Raw genomic sequence first — 19,545 nt, 5'->3', positions numbered from 1 at the left:
TGTTTCTATTATTTTTCTATCTAAAGTGTTCCATCTATCAGGAGAAACAATGAGGTCATTTATGGAGCAACAGAAGAAAGAGAAACAAAGGAAGAATCATACCTCAGATGAATTGGAGGCATGCTAGTACGTCAATGGAAACTTTACTGTCTATGATCAAGTAAAAACAAAAATGTTTTCCTCTTAATACATTCCTTAAGAATAAGTTCACTTAAATGATGATGAATTGTTACAAAAGAGGAACTGTAGCAGACATTTGTCTCCTACCCAAACTTTTGGACAGACATGCCCCAGCTTCTGTAAGTCTTGATTGATAACAGCTCACACCTGTATTTCTCCTGAAGCCTACCCTTATCTGACCTGAGCACATTTCTCAGTGATGGCTGGTAGCTTATGCTTCCCTTCCCTGGGCAGCCCTTGTTGTCATAACACAAACAGCCCAGCCCTCTTATCTCTGGGCAGAACCAATAGTGCTGTAATTTAGGATCAAGATCTCAGAAATCAGGCTAAGGCTGCACTTCTGAAACTGTCTCTTTGTCTAGCTTCTGACTTTGTCCTTTTCTGTTCCCCTCACATTCTTACAAGATTTTTCTGAAAGCTTTTGGTTAATAAATCATATAACCAAGAGTCTTCATCACAGACTATTGTTTTGGGATCCCACCTATGCAGGGATAAATAAGTTGGCACTAGAGAATGCTCTGCTATACATTTGTTTCCATGTGCCCATTCGTTAGAAGGTCAGCGACCAAACATCTTCAATTTTTAGATGAAATTTTGAGCTTGTAACCAGGAAAAAAATGTAATGAACTTAAATGTCTTTAGAGATAATATTATGTATCTCCAGAGATGTTCCTATATTTTATTCCTTCTTTAAAGGGGGAGGAGGGGAGATAGAGAAAAACTTTTTAAAGATTCAAGCTTAGTTGTTGCAGTTTTAGAACATACAGAGCACAAAAAAGAGGGTTCTAATGGGAAGCTATTTTTTTAACCCCCACCTGAGGATATGTTTAGAAAGAAAGAGAGAGGTTGAGAGAGAGAGAGAAAGAGAGAGAGATCAACATGAGAGCAATTGCCTCCCATATGTGCCCTGACATAGGATTGAATCCTAAACCTAGGTAAACCACATGGGAAGCTATTTTTAAGACAGAAGGTTAGAAAGCTATAGAGCCAACATCAGTAGTCTTTCCATATTGAAAATTCTGCACAGTAAATGAAGTCATCCTTCTATCCAACAATAATAATTGTCATATCCTTTATAGATTAGCTTTTTTGATTATTCTGAGCATTAATTTCCAAAATGAAGCCAATGTTTCATAGAGGGTGTGGAAAATATCAGAACTTCTATTTTTATTTTACTTTTATGTAAGCAAATATGTTTTTAGAGAACTGACCTTAATAATACCAGGAATGCACTAACTACCTGATGTTCTCAAGGAGAATGTAGAAATCACTTTGGGGGCTGGAATGGAAGGGGTCGGGGGTGGAAAGGAGGTGTAAAATGGGTGAAAGTAGTCAAATGGTACAAACTTCCATTTATAAATAAATAAGTGATGGGGATGTAATTTATGGCATGGTGACTATAGGTAATAATACTATATTGAATAGTAAGTTTACACTTAACATTTTGATAGGTTTTGTGATTTTTAAGGGAAACCAATTTTATCATCGGCTAATTGATATAAATAAGAATTAAGTTTCTGTGGCATCTCATCAACCTTACAATAAACCAACATTATTGAAGGGCCTTCTCTATAATATGAAAGTTGCCAAGAGACTAGATCTTAAAAGTTCTCATCATGACTTAAAAGAAAAAAATTATAACTATCCGTGATATAAGCAGGCTTATGGTGGTAATCATTTCACAATAAACACAAGTGTCAAATCATTATGTGTCATTATGTGTCAAATCATTATTTGTGTTTAACATAATATAAACATAATTCTGAATAAAACCACCAACCAATAAAGTGAGAATTGTTGCAACATAATTGTAAAAAATACTATTAAGTTACATGACAAATAGTAAATAGCTTTGGAAAGGAAAATACTACTTATGGATTTTTAACATTTTAAATCAAACTAACCAAGTCTCCTACCCAAACTTTTGGAAAGACATGCCCCAGCTTCTGTAAGTCTTGATTGATAACAGCTCACACCTGTATTTTTCTTAAAGCTTACCCATATTCAGATAACTAAATAAAATGCTAACACTTTCCACCATTGCTAATAATTCAGAAAAACATGAAAGCAGTGGAAGTGCTGGAGGGCTAAGTACCCATCTTTTAATTAAGAGATAGTGTCTAGCCCAGCTGACTTGGCTCAGTGGTTGAGCATCAACCTGTGAACCTGGAGGTCATGGTTCATTGGAATGGGACCATTCTAGGGGTCAGGGCACATGCCTGGGTTGCAGGCTCAATCCCGTGTGGAGTGCACAGAGGCAACCAATCTATGATTCTCTCTCCTCATTGATGTTTCTATCTCTCTCCCTCTCCCTTCCTCTCTGAAATCAATTATATATATATATATATATATATATATATATATATATATATATATATATTTAAAAATATATTTAAAAATAGATAGTGTTGCCTGGCTGGCGTGGCTCCATAGTTGAAGGTCCACCTATGAGCCAGCAGGTCATGGTTCCATTCCCAGCCAATCAATGATCCTCTCTCATCATTGATACTTCTACAATATATCTCTCTCCTTCTCCTTTACTCTCTAAAATCAGTGAAAATATATATTTTAAAGAGATAGTATCTATAGCCATCATAGACAGATTGCTTTTCTATAGACATATTACTTCTTTTTCCCTAATAGGTCTCATAAGCTAAAAGGGCTAAAATACTTATTTTCTAACAAATCTATGGTCTCCACAGACATACTTCTCATGAGAGCAAAAGTGGAACACTATTCTATTTGACTTCCTACTATGAGAGGTAAAAATTTAGCTTATCTTATATATTTTTTAAAAATATAAATGCCTTGATAAATGCATGTTTTCAAAGGCAAACAAAATATTTCAGGGACATTATTAATTTTCGGCCCAAGAATTAAAGACATTGAAACCGATTTGGCTCAGTGGATAGAATGTCAGCCTGCAGACTGAAGAATTAAAGACATACATTCTTGTATGTGATACATTTAAAAGCAAAATAAAATGATAAGGCCAATATGACCATCCTAATTCTCATGTTAAAAAATGATAAAGGAGCCCAGACCTGTTCGGCTCAGTGGATAGAGCATCGGCCTGCGGACTAAAGGGTCCCAGGTTCGATTCCAGTCAAAGGCATGTACCTTGGTTGCGGGCACATCCTCAGTAGGGGTGTTGCAGGAGGCAGCTGATCGATGATTCTCTCTCATCTCTCTCATCGATGTTTCTAGCTCTCTGTCCCTCTCTCTTTCTCTCAATAAAATATATATTTTTAAAAATGATAAAGGAAAATGAATCAAGAAATTAAATCAAGTTAAAAATAGGGAAAACATCTGTCTCAACCAATAATCCCCTCAGATCTTAATTTGTTGCCTACTCTAACTACATACTTGTAATAGTATGAAATATTATTTTAAATACTAGAGGCCCGGTGCACAAAATTCATGCATGGAGGTTGAGGGTGTCCCTCAGCCCAGCCTGTACCCTCTTCAATCTGGGACTCCTGGAGGGATGTCTGACTACATGTTTAAACAGGCAGTCAGGCATCCCTTTCACAATTCAGGACTGCTGGCTCCCAACCACTCGCCTGCCTGCCTGTTCCTAACCACTCTGCTGCCAGCCTGATTGATGCCTAATTACTCCCTGCCAACCTGATTCCCCCTGCTGGCCTGGTCACCCCTAACTGCCCTCCCCTTCCAGCCTCATTGCCCCTAACTGCTGGTCTGGTCCCTCCCCACAACTGCTCTGCCCTGCAGGTCTGGATTTCCCCAAACTACCCTTCCCTGCAGGCCTGGTCCTCCCAACTGCCCTCCCTGCAGGCCTGGTCCCCCCCAACTTCCTTCCCCTGCAGGCCTGGTTGCCCCTAACTTCCCTCCTCTGCCAGCCTGGTCACCCTTAACTGCCCTCCCTTGCAGGCCTGATCCCTCCTAACTGCCCTCCCCTGCTGGCCATCTTGCGGCAGCCATCTTGTGTCCACATATTTGACCACATGGCAGCCATCTTGTGTGTTGGATGATGGTTAATTTGCATATTACTCTTTGATTAGATAGGATTTTATATACAGTAAGTTATTTAATCTTCTTAGTCATATAACCTAGATACTATATTATTCTCATTTCATAGAAAAAGATAGTGAAGCATGGAGAGGCAAAGTAACTACAATAACCACATTCAAAGTAAGACAGAAAAACACATTTATATACTTTAAAATTTTCTGTTTGGCTTACCACTCTCTCAATCTGATGACTCCTTTGTGTAAATTCTTTTGAGGTTTTTATTCCATAATTTTCTCTGTATTTTACGTTTGTGACTTGAAAAGAGACAAGGTAATAAAATGACTTGTCATCTGAAAGGCAAAAATAAACAAAAAAAATCACTGCTAAGTATCATCAGTTTCTTGTCTCTAGTCCTCAGCCATTATGATGAGCAACAAAAAAGTTATAGATATTAATTGTCTGGCACTTAGTATTTAATTAGTAAACCATGGGCATGTGCTTTCCTTCCCTGAACAGGCAATAAACCCACTACAGATGTGTTCCTGGTAGATCCTGGTTGGAGAACACTGACAGACCATTCATACTCTAAAAGTCACTATATTATTTTATAATCTTTATTTTTAAAATTATTATATATCAGAGAGTAAATAATTGGTTAGAATTACACACAGTAAAAGTTTAGATCTTTAGGACAAAAATAACTCCATCAAATACACTTTAATCCTGGTGATGTTAATTTTATCATTAAGTCTGACAAAAATCCTTACTTCCTTTTCAATTATTTCACACATTTTACTATTTTTAACTCTTCTTTCTTATGTCCACTCTTTAAAATTACTATTTTAAAATTATTTTTTTCTTCTTCTTGGGATCATCTTGGTTACTGCAATATGGTTTTCTTCATTGACTTGTTTTGATTTCCTTATGCTAAAAAATATGCCGAGACCGGTTTGGCTCAATGGATAGAGCGTTGGCTTGGGGACTGAGGGGTCCAGGGTTCGATTCCAGTCAAGAGCATGTACCTTGGTTGTAGGCACATCTCCAGTAGGGGGTGTGCAAGAGGCAAGCTGATCGATGACTCTCTCTCATCGATGTTTCTAACTCTCTGTCTCTCTCCCTTCCTCTCTGTACAAAATCAATAAAATATATTAAAAAAATAATAAAAAATATGTAAATTACTTTTTGAATGTGTGTGTTATTTTAGACACCTCTATTTTATCTTCTTCCACTTGCTTATCCTTTGTCATAGACTTCTCCTTTGTTTTACTAAATTTCTATCTACAATCAGGCAAGTCACAATGAACTGCATGGAAGATCCATGTCATGGATTTCTCAAATTCTTAAGTATTAACCTCTGTATTGGTTTCCTATTGCTGCTATAACAAATTTGCATAAATTCAGTGGCTTGAACACAAATTCATTCTCTTATAGTTTTGGAAGTTAAAAGTCTGCAATGAGTTTTACAGGGCTACATGCTGGCAGAGCTGGTTCCTTCTGAGCCTTCTAAGGGGAGGAGAATCTTTTTTGTTTTTGTTTTTTTCCTTTTGTCCACTTTTAGAGGTTATACTCATTCCTTGGCTTGTGGTCACATTTCATATTGTCTCCTATTCCTCCAGCTTTTTTGCCACATGGCCTTCTTCCTTCTTTAACGTTCTTGACTCTTTCTTATAAAACATTCCAGTTGCATTTATGGCTCATCCGAAAATCCAGAATAACTACTTTCTCTTAGAGTCCTCAGTTTAATCACATCAGCAAAGTCCCTTTTGCTATATAAGGTAACATCCACATGTTGTAAGGATTAAGACATGGATACCTTACGAGAGGGCCATTATTCAGCCTCCCACAAGCTCTATGATATCTTGTAAAGTGCTTTTTTGCTATTATTTTTATTATATCCTCAATTTTTCTTTTTTTGGGATGTAGTACATTTTAAAAACAAAACTAAGTCACTACATTTTAACTTAAAGAAAAAAAAATATTAACAACAAAAACACAATTGATGGGGTAATTTGGTTTCTCCTTTTATTTTATGAGAGTCTAAGAAATGGATATTATCAATCCCCCAATAAAGTAGGTAGAAAATTAAGCTGGGCATGTTGAATAATATTCATCTCTTCCTATAGGTTTTTTAAGTATGGTTTTATTGTTGTAAGTCATATACTTCTGTAAAATTTTAGACAAACTCTCAATCATATGATTATAAATACACATATCAAATCAATCTTAGTTGATTGTCATTTGGCTTATCTGTTGTATTAACTATCCATTTTTGTACCTAAGGTGAAATTATTTCTAAATTTTCTCTTCTTCCCCCAACCATGAAACAATCTCCTCTTCCTTCAAAAATAATGTTTGATTTTTAACCCTTTACAAACATTTTTTAGGTAACTTTCCTCATATTATCAACTTTTCTTGGGGGCAACTCAATGTATTGGTTCTGAGGAAAGAATGTTAAACTCAGTTCATGATGTAATTTGTCTTTATTCTGAAGATAATCTTTCATTCTTTCTCTTTTTAAATATGTATTTCTTTGACATGTGCCTATCCATATTGCAAGCTTCACTGGTTGGAAATATGTAAGACAGAGCTCAATACTGGAGCAAACTATAATTTAACATCAGTAAAACATTAGTAATTAAAATGTTAATATCATGCAAATGACTTTTTTTTATACAACAGAGAATTTTAAGATATTCAGTCATGGAGCACTTAGGCAATAGAAATGTGACCTGGATACTTACCCTCAACAACGTAATGACTAACAATACCAATCGTAATTCCTATGATTGCTACAATTACCAATATGAAAAGGGCTAGCCGAATAGGGTCCCAAAATTGCTGTCTTCTTTGAAATTCAACTGGAGGGTAATCATCAGCTTTTGTAAACTGAGCTGGTCTGTGATAATGGAAAGGAATAAACAGTAAGAGAAAAAATAATCATTGTGGCTTTACTTTATTACTCTACAGAAATAGTTTATACTGCTAAATAACAATAGTATACTTAGATATTGAAAAGAACACAAGGTTTTAATTTGTATACCCTCCCCAACATCCCATTCACAATGTAAGTTTTACTTAAAGCTCAACTGGGAATATATTTCCACTGCATTCTGTCTGATGTGTTGGCAATTTGAAATTTGGGTTTTTGGCAACAAAGTTATGTAATAAGCTCATCAGTTGTGTTTAATTAAAAATAAAGTATCTTAATATGCATTTTTTAAATTTAATGCATTTTAAAATCTCTTAACGGTGTGTTTCAAAAATAGAAACATTACTTTTGAAGATCTGATCTTGGTTCTTCACATTTTATTAGTACCTCCCTGTGAAATCACAAATTAGGAATTATACTTGATAAGATTCTAGTCCCCGTGAAGACTTTTTATTTTCACTTGACTTTTACCTGTTCCAACTCAGGCATTTCCAGCCCACCCTAAAATATTTTAAGCCAACTTAAAAGTTGGCATTATTTACTTTATTTTCAGACCCCCCAAGTGAGATTTTTTTTGAAAGCATTACTTTTTTAATTTTATCTAACATATTTTTAAACTCTAATTCATTAAAGTAGGCAATGCTTTAAGAAAATCCTTAAAATAGTACCTACATCATTATAATAATGTTTCAGAAACTGTTCTAGAGCCATATAGCTATAAAAAATTTTAAGATATTCTCTTTGTCCATAGGACACCCACACTTTAAAAAGAGATACTGGCCTGGTTGAGTAGCTCAGTTAGTTATAGCATCATCCCAATATTGCCAGGGTTATGGATTTAATCTCTGGTCAGAGCACATACAAGAAGCAACCAATGAAAACATAAATAAGTGGAACAGCAAATTGAACTCTCTCTCTCTCTCTCTCTCTCTCTCTCTCTCTCTCTCTCTCTCTTCTCTCTCTCTCTCTCTCTCTCTCTCTCTCCTCTCTCTCTCTCTCTCTCTCTCTCTCTCTCTCTCTCTCTCTCTCTCTCTCTCTCTCTCTCTCTTCTCTCTCTCTCTCTCTCTCTCTCTCTCTCTCTCTCTCCCTTCTCTCTCAAAATTAATAAGTAATAAAAATTTTAAAAATAAATAAATGAAAAAGATATAAATGAGAAAACAAGTATTTAATGTATAGTGTGAACTATGCCAAAATAAAACTTTGTACAAGGAAAACAACCTTTTGGAGGGCTGCAAGTGTTGGGAGATTTTTATCAAGAAGGCAACATGATTAAAACTTTATGTGATAAAAGTTCTCCAGGTATAAAAAAGGAAAAAGAAGAGGAAAAAGTAGCATGTGAAAATACAAAATAAAACAAAAGAATTCAAAACTAATAATTATCATTGGAAACAAAAATACATAAAATATGTCTTTGGCCCTCAAATAATTTATGGTCTCCTAAAGTATGTCCAAAAATTGCAAGTCTTATATGGCTATTTAGCTAGGATATAAGTTTTATATTATTTTTGTTAATTTTATAATGTTAAACTTTAATAATAACAAATAATTGTTGAGAACTGATTATTGAGAACTGCTTATCAAAGTTCTCATTGTTGATTAGTTGTTAGAATTCACTCAAATGAGAAATATGCCAAAGAATAAAATAATACTATACATAATTTATTTATTTATTATATTTGTATCACAAATTGTACTTATGTTGAAATTTTAAAAAATATTAAAATACCATTTTTGCGTTCTATGAAAATTTTTGTTGTTCCATATAGACCAAATCTTTAATCAATAACCTCCTCCATACCCCCCACCCCCCCACCCCTGGTCAATGGTGTCCCGCTTTACCAATGTTAAAATCTGGTCACCTTAGTCTAGATCCTTGATCTAGAAAAGTATTCCAATAATTTGCATTAAAAAGCTGAAGAATTCTAAAACATAAAGTATTATATTAAATACTCAACAAACATGTATTTCATAAACATCTACCATCTTTTAGGTACTAGTAGTTACTGAGTACATAGTGAATAAAATACAAATACATGATCTTTGTTGTTATAGTGCTAAGGGGAGACAGATAAAACCAGAAAACATAGAGACTCTTACAAGTGGTGATAAGAGCTAGGAGGAAGATGAATTGTTGGAGACAGGATGTAAGATGACAAGGTCTTTGCATTCAAAGGGCTAGCAAGGCTGGCCCCCTACCCACAGTTTTCTCAGACTTGTTTGGATGGCTACTATCAGTAGAATGAGAGCAATTTTTCGGGGCTTACCAAGAAGTCTGTAGCTATTGGCTGAGATTTGCTATACCAAGAATTTGTTCTTCTGCTCTGTCCTTTAGAGATTAAGAGGAACAAAGAATACATTCCTCTAGACAGACCTCCTATTCAGTGTTTTGTGTATAAAAAGCATTGTGCAGTTAATAAACTTGCTACAGTCAGTCAATGGCTACCTGCAGTCCTCCCGACCCCGCTTTCCTGCCTTTCTTTATTTTCTCAATTCCCACCTCCCTACCTCAGCCCAGTTCAACCGCCAGGCTGGTCCTGGCAATGAATAAGATGTCCATGATCAAAAATAAAAAGGTAATCCCTAACAAGTTTGGCTCAGTGGATAGATTGTTGGTCTGCAGACTGAAAGGTCCCAGGTTCGATTCCGGTCAAAGGCATGTACCTTGGTTGCAGGCACATCCCTAGTAGAGGGTGTGCAAGAGGCAGCTGATCGATGTTTCTCTCTCACCTGTTTCTCACTCTCTCCCTTCCTCTCTGTAAAAAAAAAAAAAAAAAAAAAAAAAAATCAGTAAAAAATATATATATTTTTAAAAAGGTATGGATTGGGTTGGAAGAGAAGACTACTTAGAAAGAGTGAATGAGAAAGTCCTTTCTCTGAAGGTAACATTTTTGCTTAGACATGAAAGAAAGAAGAAATCTGTCATGCATAGAATGATGGCAGGTAAAAGTGTGTGAAATATTTGCATTAGAAAACAACTTGCCCTGTTGGATGAACTGGCCATTAGAAAAGTATGGAGAAGCAGCTGTAAACCAGTGAATATTTCATGACTTAATAGGCGAAGCATTTCAGTTTCTTTAGCAGAAAAAAAAAATCCTTTCTATATTCCCACACACGTATTTCCTGCTTGCATTCTTCTTGGGTCTAAGCTGCTATTTCATTCTTACAACTTAACTCAGCTCAATATAACAGACTAACTACATTATCAAAGACCAAAAAGATCTACTATATAAAAATAAATTTCAGTCTTATATCTTTCTGTCTACACAGCCTCCAATATTCTGCTCAATAAAGCAAATATAATCTGTAATATTGCCCCTTCAAAGTGCCACTTGTGTATATTATTAATTAAGTCTGAGAATTATGTCATCTTTTAGAGGCGGCATCTTTGATGATAACACTATAATGATATCTAAATAAACAGGTGATAAACCCTGGCCCCTCCCAATAACTATATCACCAGTTGTAATGAGGTATGATTAATATATTAGTATATCAGAGATGGCTAATCATTGAACACATGACAGTTGCTTATTATTAGAGAGAAGCTACACCTAGTTCAGTCTTGAACTTTTAAGTTTATTTGAGAAATTGCCAATTGGAATAGATTTTTTTCTACTTTGTTTTATAAACTTTTTCTTAGAATGGAGGTTTTTATTACAAGTTAATTACGGTTCTAACTAGTGTAGTTTAAGTAGAAGTATGCAGAAGTAAGCTACCTTCATCATATATTTGTTCATTAAATGGTAGGGGTGTCTTTTATGTTAGGCACATAGAGAGATTATTATATGATTAAGACATTTCCCAGTCCCTCAAACCTCAACCTATATATATGTTTTAGATTATTAATCTTAATATAAGAACCATGAGATAAACCTATTCAAGAATCCAATAAAATATAAAAATACATGGAAAAAATCATAGTATTTTTTTTACTAGATTAAAGAATAATAAATTACAAATAAGTCATGATAATGAAGATAGCTTTTTTATGTGTGAGTCTTATTCCAGAATTTTCAAAGCTAATCTATTTGCACTCTTTTAATGAGTAAAATTAAAATATATTTAAATAATGCATAAGCATATATAAAACAATATAATTTAAACATGTCCCAGTCCCTCAGGCCTCAATTTAGGTATATCTTTTATGTTGTTAATCTTCATGTGAGAATCCATAGAAAAAAATCTGTTCATACATGTATTATATATATATGCATATATATGTATATCTTATATATTAAAGAAATAATATGCAAATTGATCCTCACACCTTCACAAGATGGATGCCTATGACCAGGCTTGCAGGGGGGTTAGTGTGGGATGACCAAATGATTGAACAAGCAGGCTGTATGGGGCAACTAAGCCAGTGGGTGTGGGCTGTGAGAAGCAACCAGACCAGCAAGGAGGGGGCAGTTGGGGGTAACCAGGCCAGCGGGCCAGGGGAGAGGCAGTTGGGGGCAATTAGGCTGACAGGGGGGGCAGGGAGAGGTGACCAAGCCAATGGGGGGGATAGTTGGGGGCAACCAGGCTGGCAGGGAGGGGGCAGTTGGGGACAACCTGGCCTGCAGCGGGGAGCAGTTAAGGGCAATCAGGCTGGCACACAGAGGCAGTAAGGGGTGATCAGGCCAGAAGGGAGGGAAGTTAGGGGTGACCAAACAGGAAGGCGGGTGAGCGATTAGGAGCCAGCGGTCCAGAATTGCGAGAGGGATGTCCAACTGATGGTTTAGGCCTGATCTCTGTGACTGGGCCTAAACCGCAGTCAGACATCCCCAAGGGGTCCTGGACTGGAGAGGGTGCAGGGCAGGCTGAGGAGACCCCCTGCCCAAGCATGAATTTTGTGTACCAGGCCTCGATTGTATATATAATAGAACCATATAATAATAAATGTTATTAAAACCATAGTATTTTATTTGCAGTTGCATAGGCAATGCTTGATCTAAGCCCTGTAAATTTGAGTACCATCTATTTTCTCTAAACTCCAAAAGATTAGAAGTTTTTCCAGTAATTTTTCTCTGTCACAATCTTGCTACATGACTACTGAGTTTATAGTAAAAGGTCCCAAAACTATATATTAACAATATAACAATTGGTTATTTATGTGTCATTTATATGTCACTTCTAGATAAAATTCAGCTAGCACTGAAGTTGGAACATACCCAGAGCTAAATGATGTGTGACCTAGTCAGCAGGATTATGACATGTCCGATTCTATTTAAGGACATTTTATTATGTGCCAAATACATTCTAAACACTAGGGTTATAAACTTAAAAAAGAAACAAACAAGCAAAAAAAAAAAAAAAACAGCACAAAAACATAGATCTTATACTCAAGGGGCTCATGGTAGGATAAAAAGGCATAAAATAATAAAATCAATATAATGTTATAGAGAAAATAATAGATTTACCAAGTACTGTCATAAAAGAAAACATGGAAGACTGAGGAATAAAGTCATTTGCAAAAGGGACAGAAATGGTTACAGGAAAGACTTCAGACAATGTGACAGTTGAGCTGGTCCCCAAAGGATAAAGGGAGTTCCTGAGCCTGTGATACTGGCTAAGTACTTCCTGTACCTATGGCTCATTGCTCACAAGCACAACTACTTCTCATTATCATAACAGGAATATGATCATGAGTTTATTTGGAGGTCAAATAAAACTTATTGGTTAATAGCATTTTTCAGTACCACTCAATAGAAAAATTTATAAAATGTATAAAAGAAAATTCACATATTTTAGATGAAATGAGAATAAGAGTTTAAGAAAATTTTGGAAACCATGTTAGTGGTTTACATAGTCTAATTTAGTGCAGCTGATAGCAGTACAATTCTTTTGGAGAGATCTGTTTCCGTGGGAAGACTTTGGCAATTCTTGAACACATGAATCAGAAACATTGGCAAATACTAGGTAGTAAGAGAGAGGAGCTCAGGGTGTTGTTGCAACATTTAAAATGATACAGCTATCTAAGTAGTAATGACATTGGCATTTTCATGATAGGGTGAATTTTCTTAGGACTTGATAAGAATTTCAAAGACTAAGAACACAAATCAAAGGACTCTGGCAAGAAATATCCTTGTCTTTGCCCAAAATATATATCAGGGTATAGTCTTAAAATGACCATATATGACCACAAAAGAATAAAGAACTTTTAAAATGGTGAGAAACTGGGGGAATTTAAAATATGAGTTAGTCACCAAAATTAGCTTCCCTATCAGCTAGACATGACTGGTTTGGCAGGCAAGGGAGAAGAGCAAAGTTGTAGAGAGTGGGCAGAAATTACATAACATCCTGCTCCTTTAATGGAATGTGTAATAGCTCTTTATATAATGGAGGGATATTATTCTTATTAAATCCTATTTAAATAGTGCAATATAACAGTAAAAAACACATAGGAGATTTCAGATATAGGTGATAAAATGTTCATGTTTTCCAAACATTCCTTTAAAAATATTTTTAGACATACGAGTTCTATATCCAGCACAAGATCTCTCTCTCTCTCTATAGCTGACCTGTAAAATCATGATTGCCATCTTGTAAGCATCCAGAAGCAACCTCCTCCCACGCTGTAATATCAGCAAGGTAAACTCCACCTCTGAAAACAGCTACACAACCAACAATATCTAGTAATTTAATTTAATTCTTATTAATAGGAGTAATATTTCTACAGTTTTCCCATGTTCTTAAAAGTGCACTAGACTCTTACAATTGTATAAACAAACAAACAAACAAACAAATCTAGGAATAAATTTAACCAAAGTTGTAAAAGACCTATTCTTGAAAAATTATAAGAGACTGAAAAAAAAATTGAAGAAGGTACAATAATTGGCAGCATATATCATGTTCATGAATAGGAAGAATTGGCATCATTAAAATATCCATACTTCCCAAAGCAATCTAGATTAAATGCAAGTACAGTTAATATACCAATGATGTATTTTTCAGGTCTTCAACAAATAATCCAGAAATTTATATGGAACCACAAAAGACCCAAAGTAGTCAAAGCAATCTTGAAAAAAAGAACAGAGTTGGAGGAATCATGCTACCTGATATCAAACTATAATACAAGGCCATAGTGATCAAAACAGCATGTTACTCATCTAAGAACAGATATATAGATCAATGGAACAGAAAAGAGAACCTAGGAATGAACTCACACATATAAGGTCAATTATTATTTTACAAAGGAGTCAAGAACATACTAGGGTAAAGACAGTCTATTCAATAAGTGTTCTAGAAAAACTGGACAGATACATGCAAAAAAATAAAATTCAACCACTTTCTCACACCATAACAAGAAAAAACTCAAAATAAATTAAAGATTTTAATGTAAAATTTAAAACCATAAAAATCCTAGAAGAAAACATAGTAAGATCTCGGACATTTCTCTTAGTAATATTTTTTTCTGATATATCTCCTAGGTCTAGGGGAACAACAATAAGAAACAAACGGTACTACCTCAAACTAAAAAGATTTTGCACAGCTAAGGAAACCATCAACAAAATGAAAAGACAGGGCACTGAAAGGGTAAACATATTTAACAGTGATACATCTGATAAAGAGTTAATATCCAAAATTTATAAATAACTCATATAACTCAACATCAAAAAACAAAAACACAATCCAATTAAAAAGGGCAAAAGACTTGAATAGACACTTCTCGAAAGTGGACATACATATGGCCAATATACATATAATTATGATAAGATGCTCAACATCACTAATCACTAGAGAAATATAAATTAAAACCACAATGAAATATCACCTCACATCTGTCAGAATGACTATCCTCAATAAATCAACAAACATCAAGTGTTATCCAGTATGTGGAGAAAAGGTAACTCATGCACTATTGGTGGAAATAGATGGACCTAGGGAATATTATGCCCTCAGATTGGTACAACTACTAGGGAAAACAGCATGGAATTTCCCAAAAAAATTAAAAATGGAACTTCATTACAACCCATCAATTCCACTTCTGGGTGACTACCCAAAGAAGCCAGAAATACTAATTTAAAAGAGTATATGCATCCCTATGTTCATTGCAGCATCTATACTAATAAAAGGGTAGCATGCTAATTAGACGGGATAGACCTGATGTCATTCTGGATGTCCTTCCTGACAAAGCTGGGGCCCGGCCTGGGGGAAGCTGCCCGGGGTCCCAGGTGCCTGCAGCTGGCCAGAGGGAGGGAAGCCCTGGTCCTGGGTGCCAGAGGGAAGTCAGTGCCAGCAGCCGGGGGAAAGAAGGCCTACTCTTGCATGAATTTTCATGCAACGGGCCTCTTAGTTTATAATAATAAAAGCATAATATGCTAGTTAGACCAGGTAGCTGAACAACTTATCGGGAGTCTTTCCAGATGTCCTTCCAGATGAAGCCACAACAGCGGGGGCCAAGGCAAAGGTGGTTAGGGGCTATCAGGCAGGCTAGCAGAGGCAGTTAGGGGCTATCAGGCAGGTAGGCAGGTGAGCAGTTAGGGGTGATCAGGCAGGCAGGTGAGCAGTTAGGGGCAATCATGCAGGCAAGCAAGTGGTTAGGAGCCAGAGGTCCCAGATTGTGAGAGGGATGTCCAACTGCCGGTTTAGCAGTTGGACATCCTCCAAGGGGTCCTGGACTGTGAGAGGGTATAGACCAGGCTGAGGGACAACCCCATGTACTAATTTTTTGCACCAGGCCTCTTGTCATTTATAATAGACAAGTTATGGGAGCAACCCAGTTGCCCATCAATAGATGAGTGGCTAGAAAAGCAGTGGTACATATAAACAATAGAATATCATTGAGTCAGAAGAAAGAACAAAATCCTCACATTCCATCCTCCAGCCTTTACCTGCCATGTCCCCAAGGAGCACCCCAAAGTCAACTATCACCTCCATAAAGTCTTATCTACATAGGAAACTCCTGGCAGACTTCAACCTATATGTAAGGAACCAGCAGACAAATAATGGATATAGGCATGAGCCATTTATTCCCTCTCTCTCCCAGATCCTCAGATAGGTTAAAAAAAAAAAAAAAAAAAAAGGAAACTTTTTCCTCTGAGATTGGTTGCAGATACAAATGTATTTGTAAGCATGAAAATAGAAATTTGAAGACTCCTTTCTTGATTTTTCCCAGAAACCCATATAGAATCTCCGAATTCCTAGTTAAATATAACATAATTAATACCCTTCAATCACCAATGGTAAAATCCTATTTATTGTGTCACTACTGTAATGTTGGCCATCCTATTCTTAAAACTTTCTCTTCCTAAAGTCCTGAGGAAACTTCTCTCCTCTTGGAATAACCTGTTGATAGTTTTAAAGAATGTATTCCTAAGTTTACATCCATTATACTACTTATATTTCTTTAGGATCATACAAAATGAGTATAACCCTTCTGTCACATTTAATTCATTCAGCAAGTTTTATTGAGCATCTACTGTATGCCCAGCACCATTATAGGCACTATATATTCGCTGACGAACAAACCTATGTACCTGTTGTCATATAAATTAGGATCAGGTGAACAATTCCAGATCCTTCCACCAGTTAGCAAAATCCCCATACAGACAGGGGCATATTAAGAAAACATTTCTTATGTATCTTCCAGGAATTGAATAATATTAATAGGAATTACATAGCAGGTGAATAGAAATGATGACAACCCATCTCCCTAAGAAATACTTTTTTTACTCAGAATATAAAGCTATGGCTTTTAAGTCTGCTTTTTTTATTTTTATTTTTATTTATTTATTTATTTATTTATTTTATTCAAGATGTAAGGCTATGGCTTTGTTTTGAAACCAGTCAACAGTGATGCCTCTCAAAATTAAAAGCAGAAAGTCAAGAATTTATGTTTAATGAAGTTATTCATTGTTTTGACTCAACAACACAAAAAGGACGATGAGTTGGCCAAGGGTTTAAAATAAAAAAGAAAGTTATTTTGTGAGGACTCTTTAGACATCTTTTGATAATTGTGACTAACAGTATTCAAATCTTCTTGTTTACTCTGACATGACTTCCTCATGCGGGATATTTCTGTGCTTGTTCTCAATGTCATTAAAATGTTACAATGGTTGTTCAAAACTGGACTTGCATTCAATTCTGGCCATTGATGATGTATGAGGGAAGTTAGTTGAAGGGACTAGGAAAGGCTTCCTTCCTTCTAAAATAAGTCAATGTCATTTGAAATGGGTGAAGCGAATCCATCAAGATGCCAGCAAGATGAGATTTTAAATACTTGACCACTAAAGAAAAGTAAATAATCAAGCTTAAGGTAAATGAGCTCTATGTATAGCATAAATATTTATGTGCTAACCGGGTGTTCTCCAGGAAGTAGCCCTGAAGGGAATTCTTTTTATGTCTTACACATGTCTTAACATATTTGTATTCAACTTGAAGGACAGGTACACATTAGATATTCATAGTTCCCTCTACTTCTTGCCAAAAAGCCTTCATTTCTGGGAATGCTGGTGATTAGTAATACCTTTTTAATTACATGGGTTAACTGAGGTTAACAACGTTCCTTAAAGCAAACACACACGTAGAGGCGTACACATGCCAAGGGAGACAAGTAGCAACAGAAAACAAATACAACATTCATTTTAAATGTAATTTTGAAGGCCAAAGGAACCTTTACACCTCAGCAACAGTAAGACTATCACTAGCTGAACAGTTCAACAAGGCTTAGACCATTTCTTTTCCACAGACTCAATTATGACAAAGAGAGAGAAAAATTAGGAAAACATACTTGACTTAAATCTTGTACTATGCCTAATACTTTGAAATGTCTGTTTTAGAGAGTAGAGGAAACCTTTCACTTTCCCAAATGTAGAATAGAAGTTTATAATTAGGAATCTTTATTTTTCTTGAGTATCAAACAGGAAGAAGTTGCTCTCTCAAGGGAAAAGAATTACAGTACATAGTATTCAGGTCATCTTCACAGACTGAACAGTCCAATGTGTTTTCATATTCATCACCTAACATGGTAGGGAATCAAGGAAACTTGAAAATTTGCATAGGTTTTTCAATAATAAGAAAGAAAAAGATATCACCAAAAAAAATATGTGCACCTGTAGGTGAACTCACTTTAGAAATTTATTATGGCTTCAGCAGTAAAGGCGCCTGAGAAAAGGTGGGCTCTCTGTTTAATTCTCTGTGACTGTAGCTTCAGGTTTCGCTAACTACCCAGAAAGCCAGAATGCCCTTGAAGATAAAAGTCAGGCCTCTGGAAGGAGGTTAATAAATGTATGGAGTATGATTAACTGCCTGGGTATTATCTGTTAATTCAGAAATACATTGTTCTTTCTGGTGGTCTCCATGACTACCCACCATATGCTTTTACTATTAACCTCCTATAAAATAGAGACCCTGTCTTGGGAGGGATATGGGTTTTCCCCCAGCAGGCCACCACTGGGAGCATGTGGCTGCTTTTCCTGTGTATGTTTCTCCTGTTTAAGCTATTATGAATTTAAGTATAGTTACATGTCAGTTCTTCAGAATTAATCTTAAATTTAGGCTTTTGGTGCTTTTCTCCAATAACAGCTAATTAAAACAATAACTGATTATTATTTACATATTATCTTAAATAGGAAGTTGGACCCTTTAATGGGAAAACATTTATGGCTAGTTTTGGCTCTTAAGAGTTCTCAATCATCAATTCACTGGATTATAAAAAGAACTATTATCATTGATATGTGGACAAAAAATTTACTAGCTCACATCCCTATTACCCCCAGGTAATTGCTGTCAGTTAACCCTGACAGTTACATCTCTCTAGCCAATGGTTGTTCAAAACTGGACTTGCATTCAATTCTGGCCATTGATGATATATGAGGGAAGTTAGTTGAAGGGACTAGGAAAGGCTTTCTTTTTTCTAAAATAAGTCAGACTAAGAGAGGACTCCTTTATTTTCCCTCTGGACATTGTAGGTCAATGTAACTCCTGAGATTGTCGCAGCCACTTTGCAACTCTAACAGGAGCCAACTGAGAGAAAAGTTGATTTACTAACAGCTGCAAAGTAGAGAGATAGAACTTGGGTCTCATAGAATACAGATGAGCTGCTATATCAAATAGCACTATTAAGCCCTGTCTTTGGGTTTACTGTGATATTAAAGAATATTTGTTTCTTGTTTAAGCAAGTTGGAGGCTGAGTTTGTAATTCACTGTAATTAAAAACATCAAACTAATACACATACATAAATGTTAATTGAACAGCCTCAAGAATCATCTAAGAATATGAGTTTCTTTTGAAACTTCAGGGAAGTTTTAATTCAAAGTATTATAATTCAACTTTTGATAGTTCAGACTATGGCTTTTGTAGGACATGCATACAAAAACATTTAAAAAAATATCATAACCCTCTGAAGAAAGAAGCTATTGTATATATTTTATGAAGTTTGGAAGCATTTATTACATATACATGATAAGTAGTAACTACAAAAGATTTCTAACAATTTTTTTTAAATCAAGTTTTATGCTTGGTTAAAAAAATCTGACAC

The 19,545-nt window shown here is 35.6% G+C and overlaps 1 protein-coding gene across 1 annotated transcript in view; it reads right to left on the bottom strand.

The window, feature by feature from the left end:
* The window catches only part of LOC118705801 (transmembrane protease serine 11F), a 71,949-nt gene that overhangs the window by 25,602 nt on the left and 26,802 nt on the right, over positions 1-19,545 (bottom strand). Inside the window, exons 3-4 of the mRNA XM_036414911.2 lie at positions 6,894-7,048; positions 4,384-4,502 (exon numbers count right to left, since the gene is read on the bottom strand). Coding sequence (XP_036270804.1) covers positions 4,384-4,502; positions 6,894-7,048 — 274 coding nt within the window. The remainder of the gene's footprint in view (positions 1-4,383; positions 4,503-6,893; positions 7,049-19,545) is intronic.

This window comes from Pipistrellus kuhlii, unplaced genomic scaffold, assembly GCF_014108245.1.
Source record: "Pipistrellus kuhlii isolate mPipKuh1 unplaced genomic scaffold, mPipKuh1.p scaffold_m20_p_1, whole genome shotgun sequence".
In the NCBI taxonomy this organism is placed as follows: domain Eukaryota; kingdom Metazoa; phylum Chordata; class Mammalia; order Chiroptera; family Vespertilionidae; genus Pipistrellus; species Pipistrellus kuhlii.
This window is presented reverse-complemented; position numbering and strand designations above follow the sequence as displayed.